At 36.6% G+C, this 12,668-nt stretch overlaps 2 protein-coding genes across 2 annotated transcripts in view; both read left to right on the forward strand.

The window, feature by feature from the left end:
* The window catches only part of LOC116775343 (unconventional myosin-XV), a 56,910-nt gene that overhangs the window by 11,079 nt on the left and 33,163 nt on the right, over positions 1 to 12,668 (forward strand). The window contains exons 2-8 of the mRNA XM_032668236.2: positions 6,564 to 6,714; positions 9,121 to 9,371; positions 9,438 to 10,543; positions 10,621 to 10,784; positions 10,859 to 11,088; positions 11,504 to 11,722; positions 12,028 to 12,116. Coding sequence (XP_032524127.2) covers positions 6,565 to 6,714; positions 9,121 to 9,371; positions 9,438 to 10,543; positions 10,621 to 10,784; positions 10,859 to 11,088; positions 11,504 to 11,722; positions 12,028 to 12,116 — 2,209 coding nt within the window. The 5' untranslated portion in view covers position 6,564. The remainder of the gene's footprint in view (positions 1 to 6,563; positions 6,715 to 9,120; positions 9,372 to 9,437; positions 10,544 to 10,620; positions 10,785 to 10,858; positions 11,089 to 11,503; positions 11,723 to 12,027; positions 12,117 to 12,668) is intronic.
* LOC116773809 (uncharacterized) lies at positions 3,313 to 4,472 on the forward strand. Its single transcript, XM_032666292.2, has 2 exons — positions 3,313 to 3,345; positions 3,639 to 4,472. The coding sequence occupies exons 1-2, from the start codon at positions 3,313 to 3,315 to the stop codon at positions 4,470 to 4,472; spliced, it is 867 nt and encodes a 288-aa protein (XP_032522183.2).

A 12,668-nucleotide genomic window follows, 5' to 3' on the forward strand; every position in this document is an offset into this window, starting at 1 on the left:
ACGAACGTAGCTTTTTTAAAACTAACCATTTTCATCGTCATTATATTCTCATATCTTAGTAAATAAAAAAAAGATATATTTTCTATTTCAATTATCCCTCCTTATTAGATGTTATAATGATATATATTTATATTTGAAACATTTGTATTCCACGACTTGAATGAATCGGTCGTTCGGAAATAAGCGACTTTCCTGTGTCGTGACAGGCCATTGTTCACGAAACCTACCATTTTACGCCATATTAACTTACCATTGTTTAAAATTAATTTATTCAATCCAATTTAGGGATCAAAAGCATTTGAAATTATTACTAATTGTAAGATTCTTATCAATTAAGTAGATATTTTATATCTTAAAATTTTTCTTAGTTAAGTTAAGTATATAAGTTGTTAAGCATACGTAAGCCTCCTGAGGTATATTCTTTCCCCCATCAAAGATAAAAAAAAAAGACATTGGCTGGCTAAAACAACAATTGTCTGTTAGAGACTTTTTAATTTGAGAAAAAAAAAAACAAAAAAGTAATTTTAACTTACATCTTAGGTTGTCGCAAAGTATCCGATTGTAAAAAAAAAAAAAACTAAATATAACGGCAACAACCATTTTTATTCAGAAATGTCATCATAAAAATAACAGAACAATGTTTTTTAGCGTCTTTTGGCTTGTCACGCTAACTGTATTCTATAAAGAGATTAATTTATATGCTTAATTAAACATAGACCAAATAAAATATTTTATAAAACTGCTTATGACATACAAATCACTTAGAAAATAGACATTGTAACCACGGGTACGGTATAAAGGTCAAAACTGTGCATACAGAAACGTCCTTAGTACTTTTATCTTAGCGATCAAAATGGTGTGAAAACATTCCTAATACAGCGTCTATAGTGTAAGCAGCATTGTTCTTATGACACGGATTCGAATCTGCTGCCCCCGATCCCACACTGAAGATTCTCTTATGCAACCATTACCTACATAGTGTTCAACATTTATAATTGCGTTAATAATTGAGTCGGCTTTACCATTCGTATTCTGAATTTCCCGGTTAGACTATTATGTATAGAAAATATTGTTTATCTTAGTGTACTCTAAATAAACTTCGGAAGAAACGAAACCATTATCAGGGCACATATACAGACTATAAAAAAACACAGATTATATCTTAATTAATTGACAGTTTTCCATTATTTTGCTTTCATGTTAATTAAACCGCGTGTTAGTTGTAATTTCAACGCAATATTTATGTTATCGTATTACGTAAATATTTTAATGGACATTTTTTGGACGTAATGATTACCTAATTATTTGATATGCGTAAAAGTTTGCACCATAGTCTATAGGCGGGCAATTTGTACAATTGTGTAAACATATTGCCAAATAATTGTACTAGCGGGCTATCGAACTTTTCTATATGTCTTGTTGATTATATAAATTATTAAATAATATAAAATATAATTAAAATTATACTAATAAAGGGCTGAATATGTTAGCATAGTTAGATATACGATTATGTAATAGATTTATACGTAATTGAAATGTTTTTGTTTTATAATGTTGCCTGTTTGAAAGTTAACTGTGTCGCCATTTACATTTTAATAAATCATAACCGGTATGCTAGTGTATACCGGCTATATAGCTCATCGGTTCGTTGAGCGTTTGTAATTTGTAAAATCGATAGATTTTTTTTAAACCAGTTTTTGTCAATTTTTTCACGGTTTTAACTCATTGAATGTCATGCGTTCAAATTGAATGAATTGCCTATATTTTAGGTAAAAAAATATATGAAATGACGTTTTTATATGACATTTTTATAATTTTATTTATTATATCCATTTACCGTTTAATTTTAATTTTTAGCTCCTTGATTTACATAAAGCATAATTTATATAACTATTTATTTAAAGATATGTTGTAGAGACGTGATATCGGTTGCACAATTGAAGGCCCTTCCTAGTATTAGGGTGATGCTAAAAAACAATATTTTATTCATTATCTTTAGTATTGTACATTAACCAGGATAGAAACGGGACCTTTATTAAATCATTATCTTTCAAGGGTGTTCGAATACCATTCCATCATTCTTATACTCTTTTAAATGTAGAATTCATCAGCGACAGCCCTTACCATATATTTGGTAAGGGCTGTCGCTGATGAATTCTGAACTGAAATCTTGTCTCTGGTTAATACAAGATCAATCTATATGAACAATTAATTCATATCTGAACTGTTCTCTTCACCGGCCGCGTCTAGAAAGCCGTTTCTTCCGCACGCAGAATATAGATGCATCGTATGTAACCCAGTTGGTTTAAAACTCCGGAACTTGCTCGGGCCCGCGCTTGATACGTGCCGTTCTTATTTAGGCGTATAATATTTTAATATTCATCAAAAGTATCGAGATCCACTTCGGCGGACGGAAGTGTCCAATTGTTTACCGGATTCAACGAACTCTTTGTGGGACGTTCGTTTTGAGACTTAACTAATTTTACTTTTAAATATTAACGATGTTAAGGTCAACGTATCGTTTGGATCTCGTTAGTAAACTTATTGCTAATTAAATTGGATTTATTTTTTGTTTGCCTTTCATGTTGGCACACATTAGAAAGTTATTGCGTTTTCAATATTTAATTATAAAAATATTGAAGCAGCTTAAGCAGAAAATTTCTTAAACGAAATTCACCGATGACAAAAATTACATCATCGGTTTTATAGCTTTATTTATAAGTTTGAATCTCGTTAGGATTGCTGTGGAAGAAAATTAAGAACACTTTAAACAAATCACAACCAAAACATATAAACGTGACATGAAGTAAATATAAAAATTACATATTCTATTACTGGTGTTATTATGATCTAAGACTATGATTTCACTTACCACTTTTCCACATGATAGTATCTATAGAGTTAAACGTATAAACTTGAAACGCTTCGTGTTTCGTTTGACGACGCGAACGTGTAGTAAACTTGTAGGTAGATTAAAGATCTGTCAAGCGCTGTCAAATTGACAATTTAAAAAAAAAAGTTACAAACAAACCTAATCGACTAAAATTCATCAACAAATAGACTGTTGGAACTATTTTTTTGACATCAATAATACTATTATATTAGACAATAGTAAACGCTATCTTTGTTTAAGAAATCAAAATCCGTCACTTATCTATCCAATACGTGATCAATCTCTTAATTAAACTGAAATATCTTTGAAAGAAATTGTTTGTAATTTGATATATTTAACGTTTAGTGTGTTACGTAATAAGGGCAGTGCATACATATATAAAGTATTGTTGAGGATTTAACATAATTTATCGATCACCGATGGAGACAGCGGTGGCGTTTGCCCTGTTTTGGGTGAGTGACGCGAAAATTCGCTTGTATATTTTTTTTATCTGTATTTCTATTCCATCCATACCCATCTATTTGCAGACACGCCACAAGATAAATGTTTTTGCATTATTAAGTTTCACGGATGTTATTGTTTAAAGCCGGAAAATACAACTTAATGTCAATTGTTTATAATATAACTTAATGCATTTTTAATTATAAATTTTTGAAGGTAAACGATGTATTCTTGTTCAGAGACTGCAATTAATTTTTGCTTTACTTAAAAGGTTGGTTCTTTTTAACGCGTGTTTTTCTTCCAGTGCGCAGTTCAGGGCCAGTACTATGCATCTCCTTACTCCCCTTGTCTGGCGTCTCCGCCATACCTGGGTCAACCCTGTGGGTGTCCGAGCCCTTCGCCACCGATTTATGTGACTCTCCCCTCGCCCCCTCCGTTATGCGTTACCCCACCTCCACTGCCCCCTATGTTCATAGAGGTGCCGATGCCGCCACCGATTACTATAACGCCACCCGCCTTACCCCCGATGTGCATCACACCACCACCGTTGCCCCCCATGACGTTGACGCCTCCCCCGTCCCCTCCTCTATGCATCACTCCACCGCCGCTACCCCCGATGTGTATCACACCACCAGCGCCGCCGCCGATGTACGTCACTCCTCCCCAATCTCCCCCATTGTACTTGGAACTTCCTCCACCTGCTCCCATTATGATAGAGCTGCCTCCAATTCTAATTCAGCCTCCGCCGATGCCTCCCGTGATGGTTCAGCCTCCCCCTCTTCCTCCGATGCCAGTGCAGCCTCCACCGTTACCTCCCATGATGATCCAGCCTCCACCCCCGCCGCCTATGTACGTTCAGCCTCCTCCGCCGTGTCCTATAACTATTCAGCCTCCTTGCCCTGAGCCCCTGTACATCCAGCCTCCTCCGTTGCCTCCCCTCAGTGTCCAACCTCCCCCGCTGCCTCCTCTCTGTGTTCAACCCCCTCCTCCGCCTCCGATGTTCATTCAGCCTCCTCCACCGGAGCCGTTCTGCCTCCAGCCTCCCCCTCCTCCCACTATATGCTTCACCCCCGGGCCGCCGTCCACTCCGTCGTGCTGCTCGCCGGCTACAGCGATGGCATCTCCAATCTATTTATAATTATCCTAAAACGAATTTTGTTATATTTATATAAGTTATGACGAAACAATGTGATTCAATAAACTGTTGCACCTTAAACAATTCAGTTTTAATTCTCGCGACGATTACGATTTCGTGGTATTCCGTATCGTCTTAAACAATGACCACCTGCAAGTTTAATGTTTGGCAATAACAAAAAAAATATTTTTATTGCGAAGCTATCAATGTTAACCACTATGGCAAAAGTTGTTTGTACTTGAAATAATTCTTAATTCTGATTCACGGCTGGGTAAATGTGTGTGTGTGAGATTAAGTCTCAAATTTGTCTGTGTGCGATCTTTACGGGAGACTGACATGACGTGGTGGGTCATAAACCAGCCTTAACCTTATTGGTGCTGTGTGATGGCATATCAACGAACCGTTCTATACATAAATTACGCCTAATCGTGTTTACTTATTTATATTACAAAGCTCATGTAAAAATGATATCGTTTTCCTCGTAACAGTTAATATATAAGTGAATAATGTTACAACTATCATGGCCATGTTCCATGCAAGGGGCTGGTCGTGGGAATGAAAGTCTGTGTCTCCACGTTACGCACATTACATGAAATAGCTTCGACAAAAAAAAAAAACCGAGTAAATTGGAACGTAATCTTGTAAATTATCGACACACCATTTCTGAGACAAACGGTGATCTGCCGAGAAAGCTGGAAATTGCAATTTATTAATATATATTATTAGTTATTAAATGAGAACTGTATTAAAATGTATTATTTGTGATTATGCCTACATAAGAAACGTGATTTTAATGGAAAATTACAAGCACAATAGAACTACGAAACAAAAATTGAAAAAGAGATTTAAAAACTATACATAGTCCTAAAATAAAATAAGAAATATATACTTAAAAGCATGTAACGTTTATAACGAACTGTTGCATTCACCTTTTTTGAATTCGGTTAAAAATTAACTCACATTATCTACTAACTTACAACACCATAATTAAGTTATTCTTATTGCTGATCCACGTAAAGATTATTCTTTTTTTATTTTAACGTCATTCTGTACTTTCATTTTCAAACGAAATGCGGATCATTTTCTGGTTCAAAATCTTCTCACATTATATATAGTAGAAAATAGGCACGTGAAAGAGAAACGGTAAACCGTTCGTATGTAGTGTGACGTCCAAACTTATAGTATGCGTACATGACAGCCTGGTACATATTTCTTACGAGAAAATAAAATCGGACGAAAAGCGTTACATCTTATTTTAAGCAATTGAAAGTAAATAATGTATTACTAAAAATAAATAAGAATTAATAGTGATGATAGTCTGTATTCGGAAACATCATTGAAATCATTTCCCGCTCAGACAGCTTCAGATAAAACCAAATAGTAGAACATATAACAATCTTTTAAATCTTTTAAAGCCTTTTTTAAACATGATGTGATTAAGTTGGTACGTGTAAATGAAAAACCTCATTTAAATTACAATACTATTAGAACAGCTTAATGTATACGCATTTTAGTGTCGGCCGTGAAATAGCGTTTGTCATATGTTTGTTCTAAGACGATTTTACAAGACAGATGTGTGTTTCAATATTCTATAGCTTATATTAAACGAATAGTTCAATGTTTTGGTATACTATGGTAAATATTCGGCAGTATTATTCATTTTATATATTTTATTGTTACACACACACTACACACACTCATACGCAGACCGCTTTTTTTACGAGACGTCAAAAAGGTAGAGGTTCATTATTTTATACACCCTCACCCACAGATTCCATCTATGAAGTGCCGTGGTAATACAGATAACAGGAGTTACGTGGTCATACGGAGATTTTTTTTTAATCGCCGTGAAGACAATGAAGTTATTTTTAATGCCAAGTTTTATTCACACCGTATTTCTCTAAAAGCCTTAGCAATTACGCATTTTGGAGTATCTAATTCCTATAGGATATTTCGTTGTTACTGGAACGCGATATGCAAGAAGTCTCTTATTCGAACCCAGTATTTAATTGGACATTGCTAATGATAAAAACATGGTAAAAATGGAACATTGCATATATTTTATTTAATCTTTTCGTTATTTTTTGTGTGCAGCATGGCGGGTAGTGGGGGGATGTCGGAGTGGTCCGAGGGCGCTGCGGTGTGGTTCCAGCCGGCCGGAGCCCCCGCCCCGCTGCCCGGGGAACTGGTGGAGGTCCACCGAGCCGCCAGGGTCCTACTCGTCAGCGCTGTTGTTAATGGACAGGTGAGAATCATAAATCAACAGCGTACAAAAAGTTCAAAAACCCTTACACTGTATACTGAAAAAACCTTAAAAAACACTCCTACGATATTGTTATATTTTAACACTTTAAAAATATTGAATACGGTCAGAAAACATTAAATATTAATAGAGTTGCTATATATAGAAAATTATTTAATACGCATAATATTTTGTAAACCATCGAGAATGCGTTGCGACTTGCTTTTTTCTTGATTAAGAAACATTCCAGCACATACTAACAGTCTTAGCGTTGCCTAATCCATTGTTACGGTAGTAACTATAGTAATGTCGCTAGTCTATGTAAATATAATAAACAAAAAACAAGAAAATCATGCAAATAAGAATATCTTAATTCTAAAAAGTTTTACCACAAAATACGAAAGAATGAAAAGAATTTTAAGCACAGTTAATCCTATGCTTTATACACATTCGATATTTTAGTATATTCATAAATATTGTATTAGTCAATTCTAAAAGCCGGTTATATTTTATATTAGTGACTCAGGCTTACTGAGTGTACGAGGCCTAAGAATTCGGCGTAACGCAAGGCCGTACATTGGAATGTTGATAGAGAGTTGACTGCGTATTCAGCGTGCTCTGGCAACGTTTATCTTGATTTTTAACACGTTTATGGCAGTATTCTAATAGCTTTCTAGCAGGAATACAGAGGTTGGTCAACGTAACGTAAGGTTATTGTAGCATGTGTGTTGTATTCGTAAGGCGGTAATGCAAAATGCCAGGGGTGCATGCCGTTATCTAGACCTGGATAACTGTCGGACATCGAGCCAGTCATCAGTCGCATGACGTGAATCAGATCAAACGTTGTGCGGATATTATATTATACGTGTTTCCTTAAAAATCTATATGAACCTCGACATTTTTTAATGTTTGGTGTACATACTGAAGTGTGTTTGTGATTATAAAAAAATACTATAATACAGTTTATTTAACTTAGCTAGTTTAATGCATGTAAACTCATGGGTATACCTATAACCGTCTCAATCATACGGTGATTGGATTTACGGATTGTTTCAACATATATGTCAATAACTAAAACAAAATGGAGAAATGTCACATCGTTGGTTCTATACTGAAGAAAAACGTCGGTTTGAGAAATACAATAGGAAAAAATCGTTTAGTTCCTCTGTTAAGGAATTTGTGTTTAGACGTATTAGTCAACAATGTATGTATATATATATATATGTAGTATATAAAATGCATTTGCACACAATAACAGTGTGTCACGTTCAGCTTATAAGGATTGATGACTTATTTTAATGGACGCAAAAGTATTTGTCTTGCAGTCGTATGCGCTGCGGTATAACATAACCTCTTAAATTACACGAATACGCGAAATTAAAAACTGATTTTGTTCATCGGCGATCATGATTCATTATTTACATTTGATATTTGGTTTTGAAGTTACACGAATATGAGTTGATAGGTCTCAAACTATTTCAATATAATTATGTTGCTTAAACAACAATCTTTTAGTGTGACCAATGATCTGTATAGCACACATGAACGGCCACATCGTAATATTCATTAATCATATTGGCAACATAGCGATTAATTTGCGTGATTATTGCAGTGTTAATAATTCACTGCTTTGTTTAACCACATAATTGAGAAGATTGTGAAAGATAACGGGCAATGTATCGTGAATAGAGTGATCCTGATAGCGAAACGCTTTTGGCTTCAAAAGCTTGACGCGATTGTATGGCTAGCAGTTATGTCATGTAACGTTTGTATGTCAGGACGTAATAATTTTCCATATGACCGCTGTTCCGTGCAAGTACCATTTTGTTATATCTCCGAGCCACTGGATATTAGCTTCGGATACACCTGAAACTGACGTAAATTATATAATTATTGAGCTGCCGCGATTTGGAAGCTAATTTGACTATTACGTCAATGTACACGGTTGTGAAACGTACAACATATAAATCATTATAAATCAATACGTTGTATTGAATTTGTTTCAGCCTTAATCCATTGTTAACGGTCACACGTTAATAATTGCTCAGTAATAATAGCCTTACATAACTGACAGGCCTAGTATCAATAACTCTGATATTAACTCACAGCTGTACTGCCCGCGGTCAATAAACTTGTAATTTGCCGCTCACTTTGTGCTCATTATAATTTTTGAAATGTGTCAATATCCTTTGATAATAAAGACCAATTATGTTTTTGATATACATATATAGTTTACGTATTATTGTTTTTAATTATATGGCAATAAAAAAAAAAAAAAAAAACAAAAATTTTGTTTAAACTTTCAGGGTTTCACATAACTGCTTAATACATTCTAGTATTAATGATATTTTTATAACACAATGAAATATACGAGTTAGAGCCTTTTCATATTGTTTTAACTTTCTACAGGCTCAAACCTTCGCCTTACAAATGGGTAACGGCGAAGAAGAAGGCGATCCAGTATGGCCTCGGGAGGAACTGGGCCCTACTGGCGTGGAAGACATGACTCGTCTCCACGATTTACATGAAGCAGCCTTGCTATGGAATCTCAAGTTAAGATACGAACAAGGTCTCATTTACACTTATGCTGGCTCCATATTGGTCGCCGTGAACCCTTATAGACCTGTGGATGCCTTGTATGGTCTGCCAACTGCTAGAAGGTAAATTGTATACATATATAAGTGCTTTTAGTTGGGATATATAACTTCAGGTGTTTATTAATTCAGGTACCACGCTGCGGAGGCGTTGGGTGACTTACCTCCACACCTTTTTGCAATAGCCGCCGCAGCGCGAGCGTCACTACCTCATCCTCAAGCCATTCTGATATCCGGTGAATCTGGCGCCGGAAAGACGGAGTCCACAAAGCTAGCTGTACAATTTCTTGCAGCTGTAGCCCCAGCACCGCCCGGAAGAGCTCCAGTTTCTGAACAGATTCTAGAAGCTGCTCCGTTACTTGAAGCGTTCGGTAACGCGAGAACGCCAAAAAATCATAACTCTAGTCGTTTTGGTAAATTACTAGAACTCTACTTTAAGGATGGCGCTTTAGCCGGCGCGAGAGTGGCACATTATTTGCTAGAAAAATCTCGTATTGTAACACAATCACCCGGAGAAAGAAATTATCATGTATTCTACGAGTTACTGGCTGGTTTAGACGAAGAACAGAGGAAATCACGAGGATTGTTGACAGCCGAACATTACTTTTATTTAAATCAAGGCGGTGACTCGGGAGGCGCGGGGGCAGGAGCCGATTGGTCGGCTCTATGTGGCGCCATGCAAGTTCTTGGGATTGGTGACTCTGAACGAGAGGATATAATTAAAGTCCTCTCTGCTGTACTTCATTTAGGAAACGTCTACTTTCATAGAAGACAGCTCAGGCATGGTCAAGAGGGTGTTCAACTGGGCGGAGGAGCGGAAGTCCGTTGGGCTGCCCATTTATTGAAAATCCCAGCTGAAGAATTGGCCAGAGCTCTCACAACCAGGGTAACGGCGGCGAGGGCAGAGCGTATGCGATCTCCCTTACCAATTGACCAAGCTTTAGACGCGAGAGATGCTTTCGCTAAAGCACTATATTCATCACTGTTTAGCTGGCTTGTCCTTAGAATAAATTCGATAGTCCATCGAGCTGGACTACACGACGCTCACCGGATATCTCTCCTCGACATCTTCGGCTTCGAAGACTTGGAAGAGAATTCGTTCGAGCAGCTATGTATTAATTATGCTAACGAAACTTTACAGCATTATTTTAATAAACATATATTTAAATTGGAGCAACAGGAATACCAGAAGGAAAGATTGGAGTGGTCTAACCTCACGTGGAATGATAATTCTCCAGGTAAGATTGGTATACTTGTAAAAACTTATAACACGTAAAGAAGCGTCCTTCTTTAAATTGAAATGTGTTTTTTTCAGTTATACAACTTCTGAGCAAGAAGCCGGTGGGCATTCTTCATTTGCTGGATGACGAAAGCAATTTTCCTCGGGCGTCTGATAACTCATTCCTAGAAAAGTGCCATTATAATCACGCTCTTAACGAGCTGTACTCTAGACCTAGATTAGGAGCTAACGAATTTGGGGTACGTTTATTACCACTTGGGTCAATTGATTGAAAATAAATATATGGAATTTCAACATTGTACAACTTCCTCAGATAAAACACTACGCCGGCCAGGTTTGGTACAACGTGGAAGGATTCCTGGATAAGAACAGGGATGCTCTGAGGGCGGATGTACTGGAATTACTCTGCAGTAGTGATGTGCCGCTGGTTGCCGAGATGTCGACACAGCTGCGAGCACAACACGACGCTAACAAGACATTACCGAGAGGGGCGAATGGGAGATTCGTCACCATGAAGCCCAGAACACCCACCGTGGCTGCAAGGTTGGTACCTCACGACCTCTCTGAGTAAGTGTGTCTGTGCTGGTGTGTCGTTGTACATGTGTTAGTAAATAATAATTACGTAACGTGATTACATTCGTGATCCATTTAAAAGGAATCCTATACGTCACGTATTATGAAGGTACATTGTAATATAAAAAAAAGCAATAGTGACTTAATTAAATGGCGATGGTTTACTTTGTATTGCAAGTTGCTTTTTCTCGCATATTTTTTTATTATACTCCAAGTGTATTTAAAATTGTGTCTACGTCATTATGTTATAATGCTCATAAGTCATGTTCTATTCAGCATTCTTCATCAAAATTGCAACACTGTGACTCTGGAAGATCGATTCCGTATAATTTATTACCAACGAATGATGAAGTTTACACATTTAATTCATATATTGATTGTCCAGGTTCTCGGACAGCCTCCACCAACTGCTGGAGTCCATGTCCAGGTGTAACCCCTGGTTTGTTCGCTGCATCAAACCCAACACCGACAAGTCCGCTATGAAGTTCGACATGCTGTGCGTTCTCACACAGCTGAGAGACACCGGCATGCTGGACACCATCAAGATAAGGCAGACGGGATACCCCATAAGGATACCGTTCCAGGCGTTCGTGGAAAGATATCGGTGAGATATTTAACAGAATTCAGTAAGAGGTCTCAGCTAAATGATCACGCAAATAGTTTTATTCCTGCTGATTTAACTTATATCGTTAATTCAATCTTCATTTGAGTAAATAGAGAATATAAAAGAAAAATACGAAATATAACTAATGTTATCAAAACCAATACTTGTTTGAATGTTTGTATTAATAAGAATTATGAGTCGTAACGACTCGATCATAATAATGGAGGCGGTGAAGCAGAACCGTCGGCTGTAACAGGGTCGACCCAAAACACATACAGACGATTAATTATGAATATATTCTCAAGGTACCTTCTTAAGTCGTCTCCGCCTCGCTCGACGCCCTACAGAGAAATCTGTAACTCCATCCTCGCCGAGATGCCTCCCACTGGAGCCGGTCAGTATTACACACACACACATATATATATATATATATATAAGAGCCCACTGCTGAACAAAGTCCTCTTCTCACGTGGAGAAGGTTAAAGCAAAAATCACCACGCTTGCTCAAGACGGGTTGTTTTCAATCTTATAATTTGAAATTATAAGTCCAGGTTTCCTCACGATGTTTTCCTTCACCGTCCCTCTTTGGTGTCTAAATACTCTTAATGCCTTACACAGTTTGATACATCAGAGTACACAGCCTACACAGCATTTGATACAAAAATCGATGAATTCGATTAAACTGTCAGTGCAAAGTGCGCGGTATAAACTCGTACTAATCATACTGGTAACAATCATAAAAAATAATTTTAGAACTAACAAATTATATTTTTTTATTTCTGGACATATTTTTATTGTCATTGATAGTAAAAATATATATTTACCCTCTAATTCATATATTTTTTTAATGTAATTATTTTTAAGACTAGCAAATATCCTTACAATAATCCATGAAGGTTTTATAACATCGAGTTTTTATGTAAATGAAAATTTTTAATGCGGGAAA

Source organism: Danaus plexippus, chromosome 8 (genome assembly GCF_018135715.1).
Source record: "Danaus plexippus chromosome 8, MEX_DaPlex, whole genome shotgun sequence".
Taxonomy (NCBI): domain Eukaryota; kingdom Metazoa; phylum Arthropoda; class Insecta; order Lepidoptera; family Nymphalidae; genus Danaus; species Danaus plexippus.